General features: G+C 43.9%; 1 protein-coding gene across 2 annotated transcripts in view; it reads left to right on the top strand.

Annotated features, from left to right (window-relative positions):
* Positions 1-26,789, top strand: part of MAP3K13 (mitogen-activated protein kinase kinase kinase 13) — a 150,572-nt gene that overhangs the window by 101,478 nt on the left and 22,305 nt on the right. For both annotated transcript variants that reach the window (XM_040440229.1, XM_040440230.1), the window contains exons 4-6: positions 8,173-8,364; positions 8,495-8,653; positions 14,436-14,594. In XM_040440229.1, the coding sequence (XP_040296163.1) occupies positions 8,173-8,364; positions 8,495-8,653; positions 14,436-14,594 (510 nt within the window). The remainder of the gene's footprint in view (positions 1-8,172; positions 8,365-8,494; positions 8,654-14,435; positions 14,595-26,789) is intronic.

Here is a 26,789-nt window from a genome sequence, read left to right as displayed (position 1 = left end):
CAGGTCTAATTTAGTTACTGTTTACGTGTTTGATCGCTTACCTCCCCTATCCCCATCCCTACCCTTCTCTTCCTCCCCTTTAATCCATTTTACATTTTTCAAGGGGACCAGCAACAACCCAGAGTTGAAATGCAGATAATTTCAACTCTGCGCTCCCCACAAAAGCACTGAGACATCTAAACCGCCTGAGGCCTGATATAGTCCTCATGCAGGAAACCCATTTGGAGGATAAAAAAAATTTCTGGCTGCGGAGACTCTGGGTTGGCCACGTGTTTGGATCCTCAGCAAAAAACAACAAAGCGGGAGTGTTAACTCTACTTCATAAAAATTTCTCAGGAACAGTACTAGCAGAGAAACACGATGAGGAAGGCAGATGGCATAGATTACTATTGGAATATGAAGGCACCAAGTATAGTTTACGTAATGTTTATGTTCCTAATGGAGAAAACAGATCTTTCTTTGCCCAGCTAGAAAATCAGTTACATTCAGATGTGGTTCCCAATAGAATTGTAGGAGGGGATTTCAACACAGTAGCTTCAACTCATGAGGACCGTCGCAGAGCGGATAGGGTAGTAGGTCGTCAACGAGCCACTGACGCAGTCTTACAACCTTTGATGACCTCCACTGGGGTCCAAGATATATGGCGATCTCTACATCCAGATGAGAGAGTGAGAGAACACACACTTTTCTTATGCTCACCAAGCTTGGTCCCGCATCGACTATATACTCATGAGTATAAATATAGCTAGCAGGGTGACCAAGGCAGAAATTCATCCAAGGGGCTCAGACTATTTATGGTGTTTTCCTTCCTTCCTGGTCAAAGATGACAGTTTCAAGGAAATACTACACGGTTGGAGGTTGGAGTTTCAGGGTGATAATCCCCCGAGTGCATCAGATGTTTCGACTCATTGGGAAACGGCAAAATCCGTGTTGCGGGGAAGAATAATAGGTTAAATCAGTAACTTGTGCAAAACAGTCTCCCAACAATACTTAGCAGTCAGCACAACACTGAGAAAAGCGTACACCAAATTCTTACAGACTGCTGCTATTAGTGATAGGGAAACCTGGCTTAAGGCTAAGAGTGATTATGAGTGGTGGGGAAATAGAAAGGAAGCTATGTACAGAACGGCATTCCAGACGGATCTCTTCCATTTTAGAAACAAATCTGGCTGCATGCTAGCAAATTTAGCTAAAGGTAGACAGACCCCCACAACCATCACGTCATTGAAGGATGACCAAGGAGTCACTCACACAAATCCCAAGATAATTAACAAACTCCTGGGGGAGTACTATGCTAAGTTGTACAAAGACACGCCAGGCAATAGGGAGGGAGGAATTGGGTTCCTATTGTCTATTAAGTTACCAACTTTGAACAAACTTCAGCAAGAAAGCCTGAGTTCAAAAATCACGGAGGGGGAGATTTTAAATACAATCAAATCGCTTCATAACAACAAGGCTCCTGGCCCAGATGGGTTTACGGGAGAGTTTTATAAAGTTTTACAAGCCCAGATAACTCTCACCCTGGGCAATTACTACAACCATCTTTTATAGACAGGCTGTTTTCCCAACCATACAAATGTAGCTTACATAAAGTTGATACTAAAACTAAATAAGGATCCGCAGGATCCTAGTTCTTACTGCCCAATTTCATTGATTAATCAGGATCTGAAGATCATGACAAAGATTTTGGCCGACAGATAGGGAACACTGATGCCATCGCTGGTGGGACCTTCATAGGTGGGGTTCATAAAAGGTAGATCGGCAGTGGCCAACATTCGAAAGGTGCTGGCTACCCTGGACTGGGTCTGGCAACGCCATCAGCCAGAAACGGCCTCCATAATGCTGGCTTTGGATGCGGAAAAATCTTTTGATACAGTGAGGTGGGACTGGCTGGGGGCAGTGCTGGACAGATTCCAGATCTTTGGCGACATCCGTACCTTTCTAACTGGTCTCTATACAGACCCGAGGGCCAGAGTACACACAGGTGGGTTTTTATCCCCTATCTTCCCCCTCCAAAAAGGAACCAGGCAGGGCTGTCCTTTATCTCCGCTGCTGTTTGACCTAGCTCTTGAACCCCTAGCCAGACTCTTAGAAGATTAAAATATATATTCAGACATTAAGGTGGGCAAGAGAGAGGTCAAAATGGCATTATATGCGAACGATCGATCTGTTAATATTTATGTCCAACCCCCAGCAACACCTACGTCCTTTGATGGACCAACTAAATTGCTTCAGCTCTCTTTCAGGCTATCACATAAATTCCGCCAAAAGTGAAATTCTGGAGCTACAAACCAAAAATCCCCCACTTTTATGGCAGAAGAAGGGGTTCACCACCTCGTCAGTAAAACAACACATAACATACCTGGGACTGAAAATTGGTAAGCTCCCCAGCTCACTATACAATCTGAATTATCCGCCACTCATAGAAAAGATAGTAGCAGAACTAAAGAAATGGCATACCTTTTCTTTGTCATTTCTAGGCAGATGTCACCTGATCAAAATGATGAGCTTTTCCAAACTATTATACCCTCTTCAAACTCTTCTGATCTTGCTAAAACACACAGATGTTAACACTCTCAACAAGGCCTTTACTGCGTTTGTATGGTCGGGTAGACACCCCCGAATATCACTACAAAAAATTGATGCTATGGAAGCCGGAGGGCGGAGTGAAATTTCCAAATATACGGGGATATAACATCACATGCCTCATGAGACATATAATGGATTGGATACACGACACAGATCACTTCTCTAACAGAGACCTAGTCTACATGCCTTGTCTACTTTCTAACCTGGCTGCTCTCCCTCCAGAGTTAAAAAACTCAGTGCTAATAAGAGACACAGTAGTGGCTTGGAAAATTATTAGGAAAACATTTGGACTTCCTCACTCCATGTCCAAACGGATGCCGTTATGGAATCACCCAGAGTTTCCTCAAGAGATACATGAAAGGTTTTCTATGGACTGGAAATCCAGGGGCATAGCAAGGGCGGAACATCTGATGCACATGGGGGAGAAACGCTGGTTGTTGCCCAGGGAGTTGAAGGAAAGACACCAACTTTAAGATTCTCATTTTTTGCATATTATGCAGGTGATGGAATTCTGCAAACATAAGGTCCTGGATCTCTCCAAGGAAGCAACCACAAACACCTTTGATGACATAGTAGGTAGCTCTCCACTAATTGTGTCGCTCTCGGGTCTCTACAGAGCCATGTCTGGGAATTTCATGAAAGCGATACCATCCAAACTTTTCTGCAAATGGGAACAAACCACGATGGATGGGCAAAGGTCCGCTCCTGTGTTATAAATGAGAGATGGCGAGAATCTTATTTTAAAATGATGCATGACGCCATATATGGATTTAACTTCCCAGTCTCTCCCAATTTCCCAGATAGCATCACCTATTGCCCTAAATGCAAAACAGAGGCCACAGATTTGTGGCATATGGTCATGTCCCCAGGTTGCGAAATTTTGGGAAAACCAAAAATGGAAAACCTTCCTTATTACGCATTTTAGCTCCTCCGAAATATCGGAGATAGTCAAACCATTTCAATATACCTCCTGGTACCTTGTTTCTTCTCTAAAAGGAACTAGGCGCTCTTCAAGTGTAGTATACCCCTTGCCCCTTTCCCCCACCTTTCCCTCCCTCTTCCCTTTTCCTTTTATAAAGGTTTTTCATATATCACAATATTGTGTTTGACTTCCACACTGATTGTTGGAAGAGATACTCAAAAGGATGTAATGATTTGGAAATCTTTATTTATGGCTTGTCTTTCATACTGTAGCAACATTTCTGTCTTTGTCTAAATCTGAAATGTTCAAATAAAAAGAATTAAAAAAAAAAAAAGAAGTGGTAATGACACTCCGGGTCATTACACATCAGCATCTCGCGGTCTCATTTGCAGCGGTGCCGATAGGATCTCAGGGGTTAGACGGCCAGAATCAGCGCTTCTGCCGATGCGGGCTGTTAGAGCAGGAGCCAGGGTGTTATAAGACAGAGGAGCTCTGACTCTTCCCTTAGGCCAAGCAACCACAAAAAGATGGCTACCTAGCCAAAGACCCTTTAGTGAAAAAAGGCGTATTGATCTTTAAAAAAGGACATCCCCTTCCCTAAATGAGGACCCTCGGGCAGTTAGTGGAAAGCTGCTGGTACAGCAGCTGGAACCCCTTCTCCCAATGAGCCTGAAAAAGCTTTGGAGAACCTGTGCTGGAGAAATACAGTAATTACATGGCATCATGGATAGGGGTTTATTTGTGGTATATCCTCTTAAGGGATCATAATACTCTTTGACAGAACAAAAGAAGGGCATTGGGCCTCATATATGCAGATAAAAAGTAGGGGAGATGCCCACAGCAACCAGTAAGACCATTCTCTAACTGGTTCTAGTAAAATGACAGCTGGGATTGCTTGCTGTGCAGGTGACAAAGTTACACAATAAGTGGGTTGAAAAAAAGACAGAAAGTCCATCAAGTTCAACTTTTTTTTCCTCACGGAATCTCAACAGCACAACTTTGTAAAAATATATTTTTAGAGTTATATTTTTTATGACATTGATCTGCAGTCAGTGATGCAGTGATGTTTATGGTGTAAAGTGTCGCTTGGCAGTGAACATTGCAATTAATAGAGGTCATTTGATAGTTATGGATATAGAATTTTTTTTGATTACTTTGAAAGGGTTTTCCAAGATTCTTAGGTCATCAGTATCTGATTGGTGGGGGCCCGACACTGGGACCCCCGCCAATCAGTTGTTTGAGAAGTCATTGGCTTTCCCAGTAGAGCTCAACAAGCACAGCGCTGTATATCGTATAGTGGCTTTGCTTGGTATCGTAGCTCAGCCCCATTCACTTCAATGGGGCTGAGCTCCGACCTAGGCCCCTAGGCCATGTGACCGATGAACGTGACATCACATGGCCTAGGGAAAGTTGCGAGCGACAGGTGCCTTCTCAAACAGCTGATTGGCGGGGGTCCTGGGTGCCGGAACCCCACCGATCAGATACTGATGACTTATTCACTTATTCAGGGGATAGGTCATCAGTTAAAAAATATAAAATTTGCTTCTTCTGGAAAACGTATGACCTTGTGACTAAAGGTAAAAAAAAAGTATTGTACTCATTACCGTCTTTGCTGTTGGGTTGTTTTGTCATAGACCTGAGCTGCCAAACAGCACCTAAATGTGGCAGATGTACACTCAAGAGGTCAGGTTGAGATTAACATTGAAGGGGTCAGGTTGCCCTCTGATCATCTTATAGTACAAACCCATACATTCATTATTCATTGGGAAATTGTAATTCTTTTGTTTTAGATATGTAAAAAAAAACTTTGTGATTCTGTCTGGAAACCATCTCTAAGACCAAAGATTGGGTCATCTATGGTGGGCACAGTTTTATTGAGAAATCATAGATTGGGGTGTGTTATGGGGTATCTGTGGTTTACACAATAATTAACTTTTTTATTTTTAGTTTTTTAAGGCTGCTATACTCTTACGGCATTTGTAGCTTGATCTGTTATGCAAAAATTATGGGAGTCACTCAAAAATGCACAGTAGATATCCAATATATATGACCCACTACAAACGGGGACGTACCTATTATTTCTTACCGAATGTTGGTAACACGTTTTACATTATGCTTCATTGTATCATTGTAGCATCTGAATGTGTAGGGGGCCTTCTGATGGCAGAGGTCAGAGGAAAACAAGAGATTGAGCATGTTGGATTTCAACACTGCTGTTCCCTTTTTCCTGGAGAGAGATAAGCAATTGCAAATGATGCCTAGCAGCTTCTTATTCCCCTTCTCCCATTAAGGGTTTATGCACATGAGCGTATGTGCCCTGTGCCCGTGCTGCGGACTGCAAATATCGGTCTGCAAATCACGGGCACCGTCTGCGATCTGCAAGAGACGGTCCGCACTGCAAAAAAATAGGATATGGTTTATTTTTTTAGTGGTGTGAAGGCATGGATCGGAAGTCCACGGAAGCAATACGAAGTGTATTTCGAGGATTGCGGACTCAATGGCTATTTGCAGTCCGCAATACGGGTACGGGGCACACATTTGTGTGCATGAGCCCTTAAAATAGACATGCCCTTTATGGCAATGGTTATGTTGTGTGTACTACAAGGTCATACTGACATGACTGCATAAGGGCTCATGCACATGAACATGTGCTGCCCGTGCTGTGCATTAGAGATCACAAATTGCGGTCCTCAATGCAGGTGCACCGTCCGTGTCGCCGGTGCTGACAGAAGCAGACCCATTCAACTTGAATGGATCTGTGATCCAACCGCACCGCAAAGAAATAGAACATGTTCTATCTTTTGTGGTGCGGACGCACAGACTGAAATGCCACGGAAGCACTCCGTAGTGTTTCCATGCCCTTCTGCTCCGTGCTGTATCTTCCGGATTGCGGACCCATTCAAGTGAATGGGTCTGCATCCGTGAAACAGTGTCCACGCAGACGGGCCAGTATTTTGTGGACACCTCTGGTGTGAAACTCCGCCATGGCCGTTCAGCATGCAGCGGTTTGTGTCTGGCCGGTTCTCCACTTGTCTGCTGGAATGCGTACGGATCTCTGCCAGTCCCCATTACACTTAAAGGGGCCTGTGGACTTTTCGTCCGCATCCGGCCGTGCTGGATCCAGTGAATTCTCTGCCGGAACAGCCTGCCGGAATTCACTCGGGAGGCGTGAAAATAGCCTTAGCAATTCTGACTGAATGGCCACCTATCTTTATAAATCAGGTCATTGTAAGTGGGGCACTCTGGTTGTCTCTGCTAAAGGGGGCTCTGTCTGGGGCCAATGGGCTTCTTATATTTTATAATGCCTTGTCCCCTATAAACTGGGCTAGCTATCATGATGTACAGTATATTATTACAATATCTGTATGTCTTATCACCCAACCCTATATGACAGTCCCCGTCAGGTGCTGCTATTCATCCTAGAGTTGACTTCTCTCTTGCCATCTTCTGCTGCCTTCTCACTGCCCACACAGCATTGTTGCATCCCTTTTAACCTGCTGTCGTTCACATTTTCGTAATCCCTTTTTCTTCCATCGTCCCCTCTCATAAGCCTTTTGTTTCCATTCTCCTCTCGGTTTCCCCCTATCTGATTTTGGCGGCACATACAGTAAACACACTATAGCTTGCTGTGGGTTCATTTAAGGTAAGGGAGGCTGGTAAGTTTGGATGTTCAGGAGACACTGTATGCAGATGCGCACTGCACCATCATCTCCTTCTCCTTCATCTCGAGGAGACAGGTTTCACTCTGATCTCTTCCATCCCAGCCTCCATCCATTCTGAAAATAAAAAATTAAGATCAATTAGCACAGATTGGTGGCATTTTGCAGGTAATACGTGTGGGTTTTGCTGGAAGCTAATTCGCTGCACACAAAGCAAAAAGGCTCCTAATAAATTAAATAGCTTGAGAAAGGTCCTGTGATGGGACAGAAACGTTGCTGGGACATGGGCAAATAATTTTTGAACATTGAACAAAGTTACAGAAGTGCTACAGTTTTTCCTTGATAATAAATTAATCAGATCTTTTAGATCAAAATCACAGGGCTTACCCTGCAAATATAATAACAATAAAAAAGCCACTTGGTATTACAGTGTAGCATAGTAAAAATGACAAAGTGACCACTATGCTATTTGGGTCATATGGTCCGTGTTATTCACAGTTCTGCCGATCAGGGTTCTGGAACCAATAAAATCACCTAGAAGTTCTGGTTTTCACCCTATTGTCCCTCTGCCAGTGGATAGCCACCGAGAAGTGGGTTTGACCCTTTTGGGGCGGTTGCTCTGCTTTTTTAGACAGGGATAGCCACAGGGGCACAATAGGGTGTAAATCTGAGATGATCTCAACTCCAAGGTGACTTTATCGGTTCCACAACCCTGATCTAAAATATCTACCGTATTTTATTTATTAGGGACCTTTTTGCTTTACCGTATTTGTTGTAATTTTAAAGGATAAATTAAAAGCTACGTTTTATAGGCAAAATGTTGGCAGTGATACTATATGGCCACACAGCCTTAGCTCCAAACAACACTACAGTTTCACTACGATTATATGTTACAATATTATGGTATTTCATATTTGCTGCATATATGATTACTGCTGTATGTGGACGTTGTTTGCTCCCTTTCCTAACCTGATCGCTTATCCTCTCTTCTACTTTATATAGAGGTGTTTGCACGCAGGCTCCATGTTACTGCCTGATCATGGAGTACTGTGCTCATGGACAGCTTTATGAGGTACTCAGGGCTGGAAGAAAGGTCACTCCTAGGCTCCTGGTGGACTGGTCCACTGGAATCTCTAGCGGCATGAACTACCTCCACCTGCACAAGATAATCCATCGGGATCTCAAATCACCCAAGTAAGTTTCGGATATATCATGATGCAACTATGTAAACTGTATGGGCAACCTGACTTATACTGTGTGATTTCAATATTAAAGAGAAATTCTGCTGTTTTTTGAAGGCAAATACTATTTGTATCCCTTACAGTGTCCTAGTCACTCACACAGACACAGTGAAGATTTCCGACTTTGGAACATCCAAAGAACTTAGTGACAAAAGCACCAAGATGTCATTTGCTGGCACCGTGGCATGGATGGCTCCCGAGGTCATCCGCAATGAGCCTGTCTCAGAAAAAGTGGACATTTGGTTAGTAGCCATTATCATATAGCTTAGGCAGTATGCACTTTCTCTGGGGAAATTTCCTTTCTGCTGCCGCTGAAGGATGCAACAGAGCATGTGCTTGCTTCTCAGTGAGAAGGACAGAGAAATAAGATAAAGAGCAAACAGCAGGTGGCGATATACAGATAGATTTCAGTGAATAACTCACTGGCTATGCTAAGTTTTTAATTACATGCAATTACAAAAGTATTCAGATCCAGGTGCTGGTTTAAAAAATGTACTGTAGAATATTTTTAACCACCTCCGGACCGCCGTACGCAGCGACGCGTCCTGGAGGTGGTTGATTGATTCCGCCTGGACGCGCCGGCGCGTCCTCTCGCGAGACGCGAGATTTCCTGTGAACGCGTGCACACAGGCGCGCGCGTTCACAGGATCGGAAGGTAAGCGAGTGGATCTCCAGCCTGCCAGCGGCGATCGTTCGCTGGCAGGCTGGAGATGTGATTTTTTTTAACCCCTAACAGGTATATTAGACGCTGTTTTGATAACAGCGTCTAATATACCTGCTACTGGTCCTCTGGTGGTCCCTTTTGTTTGGATCGACCACCAGAGGACACAGATAGCTCAGTAATATGTTGCACCAAACACCACTACACTACACCCCCCCCCTGTCACTTATTAACCCCTTATTAGCCCCTGATCACCCCTGATCACCCCATATAGACTCCCTGATCACCCCCCTGTCATTGATTACCCCCCTGTCATTGATCACCCCCCTGTAAAGCTCCATTCAGACGTCCGCATGATTTTTACGGATCCACTGATAGATGGATCGGATCCGCAAAACGCATACGGACGTCTGAATGGAGCCTTACAGGGGCGTGATCAATGACTGTGGTGATCACCCCATATAGACTCCCTGATCACCCTCCTGTCATTGATCACCCCCCTGTAAAGCTCCATTCAGACGTCCGCATGATTTTTACGGATCCACTGATAGATGGATCGGATCCGCAAAACGCATACGGACGTCTGAATGGAGCCTTACAGGGGCGTGATCAATGACTGTGGTGATCACCCCATATAGACTCCCTGATCACCCCCCTGTCATTGATTACCCCCCTGTCATTGATCACACCCCTGTAAAGCTCCATTCAGACGTCCGCATGATTTTTACGGATCCACTGATAGATGGATCGGATCCGCAAAACGCATACGGACGTCTGAATGGAGCCTTACAGGGGCGTGATCAATGACTGTGGTGATCACCCCATATAGACTCCCTGATCACCCCCCCTGTCATTGATTACCCCCCTGTCATTGATCACCCCCCTGTAAAGCTCCATTTAGACGTCCGCATGATTTTTACGAATCCACTGATAGATGGATCGGATCCGCAAAACGCATACGGACGTCTGAATGGAGCCTTATAGGGGGGTGATCAATGACAGGGGGGTGATCACCCCATATAGACTCTCTGATCACCCCCCTGTCATTGATCACCCCCCTGTAAGGCTCCATTCAGACATTTTTGTTGGCCCAAGTTAGCGGAAATAAATTTTTTTTTTCTTACAAAGTCTCATATTCCACTAACTTGTGTCAAAAAATAAAATCTCACATGAACTCACCATACCCCTCACGGAATCCAAATGCGTAAAAATTTTTAGACATTTATATTCCAGACTTCTTCTCACGCTTTAGGGCCCCTAGAATGCCAGGGCAGTATAAATACCCCACATGTGACCCCATTTCGGAAAGAAGACACCCCAAGGTATTCCGTGAGGGGCATATTGAGTCCATGAAAGATTGAAATTTTTGTCCCAAGTTAGCGGAAAGGGAGACTTTGTGAGAAAAAAAAAAAATATAAATTTCTGCTAACTTGAACTCGCCATGCCCCTCATTGAATACCTTGGGGTGTCTTCTTTCCAAAATGGGGTCACATGTGGGGTATTTATACTGCCCTGGCATTCTAGGGGCCCTAAAGCGTGAGAAGAAGTCTGGGATCCAAATGTCTAAAAAGGCCCTCATAAAAGGAATGTGGGCCCCTTTGCGCATCTAGGCTGCAAAAAAGTGTCACACATCTGGTATCGCCGTACTCAGGATAAGTTGGGCAATGTGTTTTGGGGTGTCATTTTACATATACTCATGCTGGGTGAGATAAATATCTTGGTCAAATGCCAACTTTGTATAAAAAAATGGGAAAAGTTGTCTTTTGCCGAGATATTTCTCTCACCCAGCATGAGTATATGTAAAAAGACACCCCAAAACACATTGCCCAACTTCTCCTGAATACGGCGATACCACATGTGTGACACTTTTTTGCAGCCTAGGTGGGCAAAGGGGCCCACATTCCAAGAGCACCTTTAGGATTTCACAGGTCATTTACCTACTTACCACACATTAGGGCCCCTGGAAAATGCCAGGGCAGTATAACTACCCCACAAGTGACCCCATTTTGGAAAGAAGACACCCCAAGGTATTCCGTGAGGGGCATGGCGAGTTCCTAGAATTTTATATTTTTTGTCACAAGTTAGCGGAAAATGATGATTTTTATATATTTTTTTTTCCCTTACAAAGTCTCATATTCCACTAACTTGTGACAAAAAATAAAAACTTCCATGAACTCACTATGCCCATCACGAAATACCTTGGGGTGTCTTCTTTCCAAAATGGGGTCACTTGTGGGGTAGTTATACTGCCCTGGCATTCTAGGGGCCCAAATGTGTGGTAAGAAGTTTGAAATCAAAATGTGTAAAAAATGACCGGTGAAATCCGAAAGGTGCTCTTTGGAATATGGGCCCCTTTGCCCACCTAGGCTGCAAAAAAGTGTCACACATGTGGTATCTCCGTACTCAGGAGAAGTTGGGGAATGTGTTTTGGGGTGTCATTTTACATATACCCATGCTGGGTGAGAGAAATATCTTGGCAAAAGACAACTTTTCCCATTTTTTTATACAAAGTTGGCATTTGACCAAGATATTTATCTCACCCAGCATGGGTATATGTAAAATGACACCCCAAAACACATTCCCCAACTTCTCCTGAATACGGAGATACCAGATGTGTGACACTTTTTTGCAGCCTAGGTGGGCAAAGGGGCCCACATTCCAAAGAGCACCTTTCGGATTTCACCGGCCATTTTTTACAGAATTTGATTTCAAACTCCTTACCACACATTTGGGCCCCTAGAATGCCAGGGCAGTATAACTACCCCACAAGTGACCCCATTTTGGAAAGAAGACACCCCAAGGTATTCGCTGATGGGCATAGTGAGTTCATGGAAGTTTTTATTTTTTGTCACAAGTTAGTGGAATATGAGACTTTGTAAGAAAAAAAAAAAATTCATCATTTTCCGCTAACTTGTGACAAAAAATAAAAAGTTCTATGAACTCACTATGCCCATCAGCGAATACCTTAGGGTGTCTACTTTCCGAAATGGGGTCATTTGTGGGGTGTTTGTACTGTCTGGGCATTGTAGGACCTCAGGAAACATGACAGGTGCTCAGAAAGTCAGAGCTGCTTCAAAAAGCGGAAATTCACATTTTTGTACCATAGTTTGTAAACGCTATAACTTTTACCCAAACCATTTTTTTTTTTTCACCCAAACATTTTTTTTTATCAAAGACATGTAGAACAATAAATTTAGAGCAAAATTTATATATGGATGTCGTTTTTTTTGCAAAATTTTACAACTGAAAGTGAAAAATGTCATTTTTTTGCAAAAAAATCGTTAAATTTCGATTAATAACAAAAAAAGTAAAAATGTCAGCAGCAATGAAATACCACCAAATGAAAACTCTATTAGGGAGAAGAAAAGGAGGTAAAATTCATTTGGGTGGTAAGTTGCATGACCGAGCAATAAACGGTGAAAGTAGTGTAGGTCAGAAGTGTAAAAAGTGGCCTGGTCTTTCAGGGTGTTTAAGCTATGGGGGCTGAGGTGGTTAAGTCACAGATTTAAATATTAAAACATAAAGTGATTATGGATTCAGCATTGTCCTAGTATATGGGTCTCTGATGGCTTATGGTGGATAATAGGTTGCTGATCTAAGTTTTGGCCGCATGTTGGCATTACATCAAGTTGTTAATATTCCTTTCCACCCTGGTCCTTGATAGTGCATTGCGGCATGCAACTAGTTTGCTTGATCTGCCATAGAATTAAACCGTATCGATAGTGCAGGGTCAGGAGCTGTGTCTGTGCCTTCACCTGTGGGTGCCTGCTCTATTATACAGCTGGTAGTCTGCTGTAACTGCTGTCTTCGGGGTTTAAGGGGTTATCTTACAATTAATGTAAAAACAAATCTAGAACCAGCCCCACATGAAACCATAGATCTTCTCATGCATTGCTTCAATTGCTGTGTCAGATTCATTTGAAGCTGTCAGCTCAGGGGGTGTGTTCGTTCTCAGGGGGAATGTCCTTTCTGCTGCAGCTCTCTCCCTATCACAGCCCAAGGGCATATCCTCTCTAATGAGAAATGTACTTCCTGCTGCAGCTCTCTCCGTATAACTCTGTGTAACTCTGTCACAGCTTCTAAAGGAAGATCCAGCTGGGGTCAGTTGACGGATAGAACTGAGCATGTGGGTCCACCTCAGGGTTGGACAGAAAAATAAGATAAAGAATAAACAGCAGGTGCCACTATTCAGATAGATTTTTATTGAATAACTAAGTGGGTCATTTATTATTCTGAAATACACCTAAATTAGGCGTATTTGAGGGGCATCTATCTGTGACTTTCCCCCGCTCATGGCAGGTCTACAAAAGTGGATGTGGCGTGGGTGGGGAAGCAGGCCCATCTCATTCATCATTTTCTACGCCTGTCAGTGTTGACTGCTGCATTTAAATGGTTTGAGGGAGAAGTAGGAACTGACTTTCTTACTCCATTGCTCCCCTCTTCCTGATCACTGGGTGCCAATGGCACTCAGGATTAGCATGTTAGGCCCCAAAAGCTTTTAAAAAACAAAGTGTTTTTTGTGTGAAGAGAACTACTGTATAAAAATTTGCTATAGCCATAATCAGACTGGCCCACAAGATAAAGTTATCATGTCAAAATAAAGTTATCAGGGTCCATTTACAATACTGTATGAATGGGACCGCATCTGTTCCACAATTTTGTGGAACGTGTGCGGACCCAATCAGGCCGCAACCCTGCAAAAAATATAGAGCATGTCCTATTCTTGTCCACAATTGCGAACAAGAATAGGCATTTTCTATGATAGTGGCGGCCATGTGCGGTCTACAAATTCCGGAATGCACACGGGCCGGTATCCGTGTTTTGCGGATCCGCAAAACACTGCGGTCTTGTGAATGTGCCCTTATACTGAATAGTGAATGCCATAAAAAACTCTAAAAATAATGACAGATATGCTGTGTCTTTTCACACTGTCACCCCCAAAAAATAAAAAAAACTTTTACACAAATGCATTAGATGTACCCTAAAATGGTGGCTTTTAAAAACACAATTTGTCTTGCAAAAACAGCTCCTCATACAGCTACAGTATGTTGAAGGATTCAAATAGCTCCTCTGTAGGAGTCCTGAGTGTTTAGGTTCAGTTTAGGTTAAGCGCACTTTAGATTTTCAGTGAAGTCTCTTAACACATGTGAATATTTTGTTGTGATGAATTGATCATCGTGGTTTAGCACTTTATTATGCTTGCTAAATTGTACAAATAAAACTAAAAATGTTAATTGAGGAGGGTCACATTTAGCCTTGTATTTTGTGTTTTGGGCTTTTATCTGTTTGTACAGTAACCAATTTCATGTTTTTTGGGTATTTATCTGTTTTATTGTAATAATTTTGCACTGATGATCTGTCAGGTCTTTTGGGGTTTTGCTGTGGGAGCTATTGACCGGGGAGATCCCATACAAGGATGTGGATTCATCAGCCATTATCTGGGGTGTAGGAAGCAACAGCCTCCATCTTCCAGTTCCTTCTACTTGTCCAGATGGCTTCAAAATCCTCATGAAGCAGACATGGTAAGAGATGACTCTGTTTAACACAATTAAAATAAGCCTTTAAAAAAATATCTGTAACCCATACCAGTTTTTGCACATTGCACAATACTTATATTCAATTTCTTAATATTTATTTGTCAATTTTAAACTCAGCTAGTGAAGTTTTCATCCTTATCTTAAAGAGGTTTTCTGGGCCTCAGATACTCATAATTTATCCTTAGGAAAGATCATCAATATCTCACGAGAAGGTCCAATTCTCGACACTCCTGCCAATCAGCTACTTGAAGGGGCTGTGGCGCTCGGTTGAACACTATGGCCTCTTCATTGTATATCAAGCACAGTGCTGTCCATTGTGTAGCAGCTATGCTTGGTATTGCTGCTCAATCCAGAGGCTTTGAGCTGCAGAAACCCCATGTGTCCGATGGACAAGATTTCACAGGCCTAGGAAGAGGCCTCAGTACTTTCTCCAGCATTATAGTCCCTTCCAATAGCTGATTAGTGAAGGTGCCTGGAGTAGTCAGACCCCCACCAGTGTTGTGTTGCTGTGTTAACCCACAGTGCCATGAAAATCCTGAAACTCTGCTTTGGTAGAGTTGCTCTTGTAGCCCAACACAGTGTAATTGTTGCCAGATCCTACTAAAGCGTAATAGGGTGCCATGATGTTCACAATAACGTTAGGGATCTCTTGAGGATTAAACAGTATAGAACACCAGCCATTGCGCTTAACACCCATTGGTTCAGCACACTGTAGACACTGAAATCATATGGCATTAGCTTGGTGTTAATATTCATGGCTGCAGTTGGGTTGTATGGTGCGTAGTGATATGTGTTGTGCTTGCAAACCATCTTCTCAGTGTGTTTTTTTCTCTAGATAAATACGGAGCTAGACCAGGTTAGTGGTATGATATGTTGCAGCTATAACAGTCCATAGTGTCAGTGACTAAATAATACATACAAAGCACACACAAAAGATTATGTAAAGCGCCCACCATACAGAACTGTGGGTGCTGGCACTCTTTTGTTGGGACGTAGGAGAGAAAGCTTAGACAAGGCAGCAGGTATTAAGAGGGCTCCACAGCGTACCAAGAAGCGGGAAAGGAACTGGAAGCCATGCAAAATAGGCAATGCAGCAGGTCATGAAATGTTTAGCCACTCGGCACACAACTAGGATGGTAAAGAGGCAGAGTTAAAGGAAAATAGGCAGAGCAAGCAGGTTATCAGGGAATAATAGGGCTGTACAGTGGTCCCTCAAGATACAATGGCCTTAGGATACAATATTTTCAACATACAATGGTCTTTTCTGTCCCATCATAAGTTGAAACTAGACTCAACATACAATGCCTCAGATCCAACCAATCAAGGCCACTTCTCTGTTAAAGTACGTAGCTGTATTAGTTACTAGTTAGCAGCTATTCCTGACTGTTATCTGTAAGGACTAGGAATGAGCACCCGTGGAAGCTCGGGTTTGCCGGGTTTGGCCGAACTTCAGGTCAAAGTTCGCGTTTGGGACCTGAACTTGACCCCGAATCCAGACCCCATTAAAGTCAATGGGGACCCGAACTTCACTTTATTACTTTCCATTATAGCATGTGTAGAAAGGCGCAAGGGACCGTCGTTGACGAAACGTATGTGTCACCGAGGTTCCTGGCCTCGGTGGAGTAAGAGCCAGTTTTCATGTATCAGCAGAAGTTGCTGTTTGACACCTTGCTATTTAGTATAGCTGTAATAGCTGATCCGGGACGGCACTTACTGGGAGTAGTCAAAGTGCTGGGTGGGTAACTATTCCCCACTTTCCAGGCCGGGTCTTGACTGACCTATATAAAAAAAACAGCCATTAGTGTCAGCTGGTGGCAATTACCTCTCTCTCTGACAGAGGAGCTTTGGCAATCCCTGGATTGGGATCTGAGCCGTGTGCTAGGCTGGAGGCCTGCTCTGTCCTAAACAATGATGTATGAACTGTCTAGGTGTGAACGAACACCGAAACTGCAAATGGCTGTCATACTGTTTTGTTGCCATAAGTGTGAATAAAACACTGAAGTTTTTGAGTCACAAACTGGTCTTTGCCTGTATACTGCGTTCGCTTGTCCTGTCTACCAGAGCGAATCCCCACAATTGGTTGAGGATGCAGGCAAGAGCAGTGAGGCTGGCGTGAATGCCAACATTTTTTTGGTTTGCATTTTTGGGCCCGGTTGTATGTTATACATCAAACCAGCGGTATTACAACCCGTGTCCCACGACAAAATGGAGGCTAATCTGCAGCAGCGAGAGACAAACCTGCAATAATGGGAGGCTAACAAGCAGCAGCAAGAGACCAACCAGTTACTGCTACAACACGTGATGGCTTTGCAGGCAGCAGAAGCAACCCCGAGCGTCCACGATGCCCGGAAGGCAGTCCGTGCGGCGATTTCTAAGATGACACCCGCAGACGACATCGAAACCTACCTGGCAAAGTACAAGAAAGTGGCCACAAGGGAGAAGCTACCCCGAGACCAGTGGGCTGAGGTCATCGCTCCGTTTCTGGCATCCGATTCCCACCGGGTGTATTTAGACTTGCCGGACGATCAAGCGGCCGACTACCACAAAGTAAAGGGTGAGATTTTGGCAAGACTGGGGGTGAATGTGTTGGTCCGGGCCCAGCGGGTACATCAGTGGGGGTTTAAGCCGGCTGAGCCCACGAGACCCCAGTATTATGACTTACTTGCAAAAGTGGCTACAGCCCAATGTGCTGAGTCCCATGGCTATGCTGAACAGAATATTGGCTGATATGTTCTGGAGGGCTTTGCCACCCCCTCTCTATCAATGGATCGGCCAGGTCTCTCCAGGTAATGCCCTTGAGATGGTCGACCTAGTGGAATGCTATGAGGCTACCCGGAATCTACAGGGGGGTTCTTTTGGGAGGGGGGCAGTCAAATCCCGTAAATCTCCACCCCAGACCCGGCGACTTGTGCCAACCAAACCCACCCGGAATGTACCCCCTGTTGACCCTGCTCCGATAGTCTGCTGGCAGTGTCGGGAGCCTAGCCATGTACGAGCTGATTGTCCACATCAGGTGGAACCCATGGACACGAACTATGGCTTCTAGTAACATAGTAACATAGTACATAAGGCCGAAAAAAGACATTTGTCCATCCAGTTCCGCCTGTCATCCTGCAAGTTGATCCAGAGGAAGGCAAAAAAAAAAACCTGTGAGGTAAAAGCCAATTTTCCTCACTTTAGGGGAATAAAAAATTCCTTTTCGACTCCAATCAGGCAATCAGAATAACTCCCTGGATCAATGACCCCTCTCTAGTAGCTATAGCCTGTAACATTATTACACTCCAGAAATACATCCAGGCCCCTCTTGAATTCCTTTATTGTACTCGCCATCACCACCTCCTCAGGCAGAGAGTTCCATAGTCTCACTGCTCTTACTGTAAAGAATCCTCTTCTATGTTTGTGTACAAACCTTCCTTCCTCCAGACGCAGAGGATGTCCCCTTGTCACAGTTACAGTCCTGGGGATAAATAGATGATGGGAGAGATCTCTGTACTGACCCCTGATATATTTATACATAGTAATTAGATCTCCCCTCAGTCGTCTTTTTTCTAAAGTGAATAACCCTAATTTTGATAGTCTTTCAGGGTACTGTAGTTGCCCCATTCCAGTTATTACTTTAGTTGCCCTCCTCTGGACCCTCTCCAGCTCTGCTATGTCTACCTTGTTCACAGGAGTCACACAAATATTTAGACAGAACTCCGTGATGATGATAAATAGTGATTTATTTAATATTTCAGCCGGAGACAGTGGTATATCAGTTGCGTGCAACGTTTCGGGCTAACATACGCCCTTCATCAGGCTGACAAAACATAATATACAGAAAATAATTCATAAAATGGTAATTCATAATAAATTTATGAGACATGATTATACAATGTTGCAAAAAAAATCTGTTCAAAGATGGGGCATAATTAAAGAGACAAGGTTCAAAACTGTGGAGGTTGAGCCCCAAACATCATGATATGCCATAGAGTATATAAACAGATAATAGAGTGGTATGCCATAAAGTATATGAACAGGCCGAAGGATCAGGCAATGGGATGATCCATATAACAAATGGATTTAAAAGAGGTGGCAGGGAGGTCAGACCAGGCATGCGGCAAAAACTACCGCAGACCTGCTCTAAGCACCAAGCCACATCACTGAAAACAGGCTGAAAATATATGTAAATATAGATAACAGAGAACAAAACTCCTGTGAGTAAAATCTCATACTTATGGAGCAATGCTACAAAGCATAGGAGCAAGACCGATAAGAGAACAAGAAGGCAGGAGAACAGTGGAAGCAATACTCTATATAGATAGAACATAGATAAGTCCCTAATGATGCCAAAATGCAGAAACTCACCACTATTGGAACCACAGCAAGTATATGGCCGGCGCTACAGTAGAATGCGGAGCGCCATGTTAAAGAGGACCTTTCACCAGAATAAAACCTCTAAACTGACTATACAGACGTGTAGAGCGGCGCCCAGGGATCCCCCTGCACTTACTGTTATCCCCGGGCGCCGCTCCGTTCGCCCGTTATAGCCTCCGGTATCTCCATAGTTAGGCTCCACCCAGGGGAACCTGCCGGCGTCTTTTTCTCCTATGCTGTAGCGCTGACCAATCGCAGCGCTCAGCTCATAGCCTGAGAGAAAAAAAAAACTCTCAGGCTATGAGCTGAGCGCTGTGATTGGCCAGCGCTACAGCATAGGAGAAAGAGACGCTGTCAGGTTCCCCTGGGTGGAGCCTAACTAGGGGATGTTCATTGGTGGTTCAGTGGCATGTGACAACCTTGGTGGGCGGTACCATACCCAAAACGAGGCTAGGGACGCAAGGTGGCTGGCACAGAGCGTCATGTGACCCGTTCATCACGGGAGCAGAGCAGGACGGAAGTGACGTGCGCGTCACGTGACTAACCCGTCACGTGACCACGCCGTCCGGCCTATTCAAATCAGATGGGCGGAACCACTGGTGAGTGGGGATAGGGATACAAATAGAATAAGTGACGTGTCTGTCACGGAGTCGCATTAACCCACCAAATAAAACAATGCAATGTGTGTCAATGGACATGTCACTCTACATAGGTATTCTAACGCCAACAATACAAATTGAAAGAACGAGTTAACAAGGAAGCGGAGGGCCACACCTTCATGGCGCATGCGCTACACCCTAAGTGTTCATTGGCAGCCATCTTACAAGATGGCAAGATACAGGCATCAGGGGAGACTCATCATATTGCTAGATATAGCACAAAAATAGGTACAAAAACTAAATGTGATTAGAGTATACACAAGGAAATGTGACCATGGAACTATATACTTATGAAACCATATATAGCAATATATAACTCCAGGGCCAACTTTAGAGGAGGAAACCATTGGAACATAAAAATAAGTGTGGCCGTGGAATTATAAGATTATAGGAACATGAATCATTATATATAACTCCAGGGCCAACCACGGTTGAGATACGGAGGGCCATTGTTGCATACAAATAAATAGATAGGGCAAAAACCATCGCACTACCGTAGTGTGAAACACTGTCTACATAACTTCAACTTCACTTCAAATTGACGCATGGGGTACTTAAAGTAATGGTAAGCCGTGGAGGATGCTGGGACCGTAGAATGTGCTTGGTGGATGTCACCACCCGCTACTGGACAGTTCTGGTCCTGCAAGGGAAATAAAAAGGAGAAAGGCCAATGTTAGTAACACACAGGACACATTGAAAAGCAATGCTTAATACTAATCATCCAAAAGATAATCCTTATTAAGTCCAATAGGTTGTAAAGTACACAGCCGGCGAATCCATGACATCTCTCTCTCCCGCAGCACCGCCTGGCGTTCATCCCCTCTTCTCAGAGGGGGAATCCAGTCAATTACCTGAAATTGTAATTGGCTGATGGCGTGTTTGTGTCCAATGAAATGTTCTAGTGGTGCCCAGAACTGTACACAGTACTCCATGTGTGGTCTGACTAATGATTTGTAAAGTGGTAGGACTATGTTCTCATCACGGGCATCTATGCCCCTTTTGATGCAACCCATTATCTTATTGGCCTTGGCAGCAGCTGCCTGACACTGGTTTTTGCAGCTTAATTTGCTGTTTATTAAAATTCCTAGATCCTTTTCCATGTCAGTGTTACTGAGTGTTTTACCATTTAGTATGTACGGGTGACCTGCATTATTCCTTCCCATGTGCATAACTTTACATTTGTCAGTGTTAAACCTCATCTGCCACTTATCTGCCCAAGCCTCCAGTCTATCCAGATCGCTCTGTAGTAGTATACTGTCCTCTTCAGTGTTAATTACTTTACACAGTTTAGTGTCATCTCCGAAAATTGATATTTTACTATGCAAGCCTTCTACAAGATCATTAATACATATATTGAAGAGAATAGGGCCTAATACTGACCCCTGAAGTACTCCACTAGTGACAGTGACCCAATCTGAGTGTGTACCGTTAATAACCACCCTCGGTTTTCTATCACTCAGCCAGTTAGTTACCCACATACAGACAATTTCTCCCAGTCCGAGCGTTCTCATTTTATATACTAACCTTTTATGTGGTACAGTGTAAAATGCTTTGGAGAAGTCCAGATATACGACATCCATTGATTCGCCGCTGTCAAGTCTAGAACTTACCCCTTCATAGAAACTGATTAAATTAGTTTCGCATGACCGATAGCATAGCATTTCAATTCAGACCTGTGGTTTGCTGCGTTTCCGGTCCATTCGGGTCTCCGGTGACCCGATGAACCGGAAAAGGACTGTGATCGGTGGTGTGATTACACACCACCAATCACAGTCCGAGCATTTGGGAGAGGCGGTGCTGGCCGTGGTGCTGAATGCCGCTGTCCAGGGTGCTGATTGGTGCGGGGAGAGAGGCGCGAGATTCAAACTTCCAGCGCTCCTCTCTCCCCTACTCTTCCTGTTCAGCACCTGCACCGTCCAGCAGCATCCTCACCAGGCTCCTACGATCCCCCCATCGGCACCCATCACCCTCCTGCACCCATCACCCTCCAGGTAGGTTAGGGTCAGTGAGGGAGAGGCACCGTTAGGCAGGGATAGAAGGGAAAAGTTAGTTAGGAAAAAAAAATAAAAAAACACTTTATCTAAATTTCTTTCTTTCTTGCTTTCAGACCCTAGACCCCCCCCCCCCCCTGCCACTTGGGGCCTCTTGCTGCACATGGGTCTAGTGCAAAAACCCAGTGTCAGGCAATACTGGAGTGGGGACGTCCTCTACCAGACCCCACTCTACAGTACGGCCATGACACGTCCCCGGTTTGAGGCCATCCGGAAATGTCTGCATTATTCAGATAATGCAGCATGTCCCCCCCCAAGGTGATCCTGCCCATGACCATCTGTATAAGATATGGCCGGTCATCGATCACTTCAGGGCCAAATTTGCGCAGGCCTACGTACCTGGAAGGGAGGTCGCGGTTGATGAGTCTCTCGTTGCGTTCAAGGGGAGACTCAGTTTCCGCCAATACATTCCCTCTAAGCGGGTGAGGTATGGCGTGAAAATGTACAAAATTTGTGAGAGTACCTCAGGGTACACTTACAAATTTCATGTGAACGAGATTCCCGTATTGAACCCCCAGAATGTCCCCCCACTTTGGATGTTAGCGGGAAACTCGTGTGGGACCTTATGTACCCACTGCTAGATAAGGGTTACCACTTGTACGTGGATAACTTTTATACTAGCATTCCCTTGTTCAGGTCCCTTGCCGCCAGATCCGCGTTCGCTTGTGGGACCGTGCGGAAAAATCAACGCAGCCTCCCTACCTACCCCCTCCAGGTACCTATCCCCAGGGGTGAGACCCGTGCCCTTACCAGTGGAAAGTGTTGCTGGTCAGGTATAAGGACAAGAGGGATGTCTTTATACTGTCCACAATCCACGGTAACAGCACCACCCCTGTCCCTGTGCGAGGTACCGCGGTAACGGTCTTCAAGCCCGATTGTATCGTCGACTACAATCGGTATATGGGAGGAGTTGATCTCTCTGATCAAGTCCTCAAGCCATATAATGCCATGCGCAAAACCCGGGCATGGTACAAAAAAGTTGCGGCCTACTTGGTACAGGTTGCCTTGTACAACGCTTTTGTACTATCCCGAAGCGCTGGCAGCACAGGGACATTCCTCCAATTCTATGAGGCAGTCCTCAAGGTAACAATATAACAAAATAGCAAAGACAGGTGCACTCTGCGGTCTTACTAAACCCTCAAACTGGTTTTAAAATTGAGAGATTAGTCAACATGTCCTACGGTGTAGAATATGTCTAAGCCCGGGCACCACGCCAAGGTTTCTCAAGTAGCCCGGGACCTAACACTCTCCTAACTGGGCCGTATGGGCAATACCAGGAGCCAGTGGGCAAATTACAGGGGCATGAGGCCGACTCACAAACAACTCACCAGTTACCTCCAGCATGTGTCCATGCTTGCAATGGGAGGAGGGAGGAGTCTGCGAGTCCCACTCAAGACTGGCTGATATGGCCCAGGCCTCGCAGGTGCACCTAAATGTGGCCTGTAGATGGAAAACAGGCACATTTAAATTGGAGTTTATACACCTCCAGAAATCTCTATATATACAAACTGAAAAGACTAGCGTGGTATTAGCAGGAGGTGCTCAAACCCACATGCAGTCGTGCATATATATAGGGGAGCAAATCCTGCACTTGTGGCCCGTTGCTAATGGCGATCCCCAGCAAAAATGCATACGGTGGAGGATGCCCGCAGTGAACCACAAGTACCACAATAGATATCCCACACAAGGTAGCAATTGTGTGGATGTCATAATCAATATAACAATATAACAAAATAGCAAAGACAGGTGCACCACCACTCAATGTGACACTTGCCCCGATCATCCGGGCCTGTGCGTTATCGATTGCTTCAGGGAGTATCACACTTCCATGGAGTACTACATTTTTATAATCCCCAACAGTCTCCTAGAGAACATTAAAAACTATGGCTCTCAGACTTTGGAGACACGGAAACAATTTTTTTTTTCAAAAAATATTAGTTTTAGTGCAGGCATTCTCAAACTGCGGCCCTCCAGATGTTGTAAAACTATAACTCCCAGCATGCCCAGACAACCTACAGCCATCATCAGGGCATGGTGGAAATTGTAGTTTTACAACATCTGGAGGGCCACAGTTTGAGGATGCCTGCTTAGTGTCTCCAAAGTTTGAGAGCCATACATATTGGGCATCGCCGCGTACGTAAAAATCTTCTCTATAAAAATAACATTTAACCCAACCCCCCCGGATGAACAGCGTTAAAAAAAAATAAAAACGTGTAAAAAAAAAGCCATTTTTTGTCACCTAACATCACAAAAAGTGTAATAGCGAGCGATCAAAATGTCATATGCACCCCCAATTAGTGCCAATAAAACCGCCATCTAATCCCGCAAAAAATTAGCCCCTACATTAGATAGTTGCCCAACAAAAAAAAGAAAACTGTAGCTCCCAGGTTATGGAGACACCCCAAAAATTTTTGGGGGTTCCTAAAATGATAATATAGTGTAAAATCTAAATAATTTTTTAAATGTAGACATATTAGGTATCGCCACATCTGTAAGAATCTGCCCTATAAAAATAACATTTGACCAAACCCCTCGGATGAACAGCGTTAAAAATATAAAATAAAAATGAAGCCAAAACACCCATTTTTTGGCAAAATTTCCATTTGAATCCTTTTTTTCCGGTAATAAAGCAAGGGTTAACAGCCAAACAAAACGAAATATTTATTGCCCTGATTCTGTAGTTTGCAGAAACACCCCATATGTGGTCGTAAATGGCTATATAGCCACACGGCAGGGCATAGAACGAAAGGAACGCCATATGGTTTCTGGAAGGCAGATTTTGATGGACTGGTTTATTTACACCATGTCCCATTAGAAGCCCCCCCTGATGTAGCCTAGACTAGAAACTCCAAAAAAGTGACCCCATCTAAGAAACTACACCCCACAAGGTATTCAAAAGTTACTTTACAAACTTTGTTAACCCTTTAGGTGTTCCACAAAACTAAATAGCAAATGTAGAAACAATTTTAGAATTACATTTTTTTGTTACCTTGCCTCAAAAAAGTGTAATATAGAGCAACCAAAAATCATATTTACCCTAAAATAGTCCCAAAACATTAACCACCTTATCCCGTAGTTTCCTAGATGGGGTCACTTTTATGGAGTTTCTACTCTAGGGGTGCATCAGGGGGCTTGAAAGGGTACATGGTGTAAATAAACCAGTCCAGCAAAATCTGCCTTTCAAAAACCATATGGCATTCCCCTTCTTCTATGTCCTGCCGTCTAGCCAAATAGTAGTTTAGGACCACATATGGGGTGTTTCTGCAAACTACAGAATCAGGGCAACCCATATTGAGTTTTGTTTGGCTGTTAACCCATTTTTTCCAGTAATAAAGTAAGGGTTAAAATGGAAAATTTTCCAAAAAATAGAAATTCCTAAATTGTTTTCTCCATCTGCCATTAACTCTTGTGGAACACCTAAAGGGTTAACAAAGTTTGTAAACCAAGTTTTGAATACCTTGAGGGGTGTACTTTCTTAGACGGAGTCGCTTTTTTGGAATTTCTATTCTAGGGGTGCAACGGGGGGCTTGAAATGGGACATGGTATAAACAAAACCAGTCCTGCAAAATCTGCCTTCCAAAACCCATATGGCGTTCCCCTCCTTCTATGTCCTCCCGTTTGGCCAAACAGTAGTTTAGGACCACATATGGGGTGTTTTTGCAAACTACAGAATCAGGGCAACCCATATTGAGTTTTGTTTGGTAGTTAACACTTACTTTATTACTGGAAAAAATGGGTTAAAATGGAAAATTTTCCAAAAATAGAAATTCCAAAATTGTTTCTCGATCTGTATTAACTCTTGTGGAACACCTAAAGGGTTAACAAAGTGTGTAAAGCCAGTTTTGAATACCTTGAGGGGTGTACTTTCTTAGATGGAGTCACTTTTTTGGAATTTCTATTCTAGGGATACAACGGGGGGCTTGAAATGGGACATGGTATAAACAAAACCAAGTCCTGCAAAATCTGCCTTCCAAAACCCATATGGCGTTCCCCTCCTTCTATGTCCTCCCGTTTGGCCAAATAGTAGTTTACGACCACATATGGGGTGTTTTTGCAAACTACAGAATCAGGGCAACCCATATTGAGTTTTGTTTGGCTGTTAACCCATTTTTTCCAGTAATAAAGTAAGGGTTAAAATGGAAAATTTAAAAAGAAAATTGAAATTCCAAAATTGTTTCTCCATCTGCCATTAACTCTTGTGGAACACCTAAAGGGTTAACAAAGTTTGTAAACCAAGTTTTGAATACCTTGAGGGGTGCACTTTCTTAGATGGAGTTGCTTTTTTGGAATTTCTATTCTAGGGGTGCAACGGGGGAAGGGGGGGGGGGCTTGAAATGGGACATGGTATAAACAAAACAGTCCTGCAAAATCTGCCTTCCAAAACCCATATGGCGTTCCCCTCCTTCTATGTCCTCCCGTTTGGCCAAACAGTAGTTTAGGACCACATATGGGGTGTTTTTGCAAACTACAGAATTAGGGCAACCCATATTAAGTTTTTTTTGGTAGTTAACCCTTACTTTATTACTGAAAAAAATGGGTTAAAATGGAAAATTTTCCAAAAAATAGAAATTCCAAAATTGTTTCTCCATCTGCTATTAACTCTTGTGGAACACCTAAAGGGTTAACAAAGTTTGTAAACCCAGTTTTGAATACCTTGAGGGGTGTACTTTCTTAGATGGAGTCACTTTTTTGGAATTTCTATTCTAGGGATACAACGGGGGGCTTGAAATGGGACATGGTATAAACAAAACCAGTCCTGCAAAATATGCCTTCCAAAACCCATATGGCGTTCCCCTCCTTCTATGTCCTCCCGTTTGGCCAAACAGTAGTTTAGGACCACATATGGGGTGTTTTTGCAAACTACAGAATCATGGCAACCCATATTGAGTTTTGTTTGGTAGTTAACCCTTACTTTATTACTGGAAAAAATGGGTTAAAATGGAAAATTTTCCCAAAAATTGAAATTCCAAAATTGTTTCTCCATCTGCCATTAACTCTTGTGGAACACCTAAAGGGTTAACAAAGTTTGTAAACCCAGTTTTGAATACCTTGAGGGGTGTACTTTCTTAGATGGAGTCACTTTTTTGGAATTTCGATTCTAGGGGTGCAACGGG

This window comes from Bufo bufo, chromosome 7 (assembly GCF_905171765.1).
Source record: "Bufo bufo chromosome 7, aBufBuf1.1, whole genome shotgun sequence".
NCBI lineage: Eukaryota > Metazoa > Chordata > Amphibia > Anura > Bufonidae > Bufo > Bufo bufo.
The sequence above is the reverse complement of the archived record's forward strand: the minus strand, read 5'-3'. Positions and strand labels throughout refer to the sequence as shown.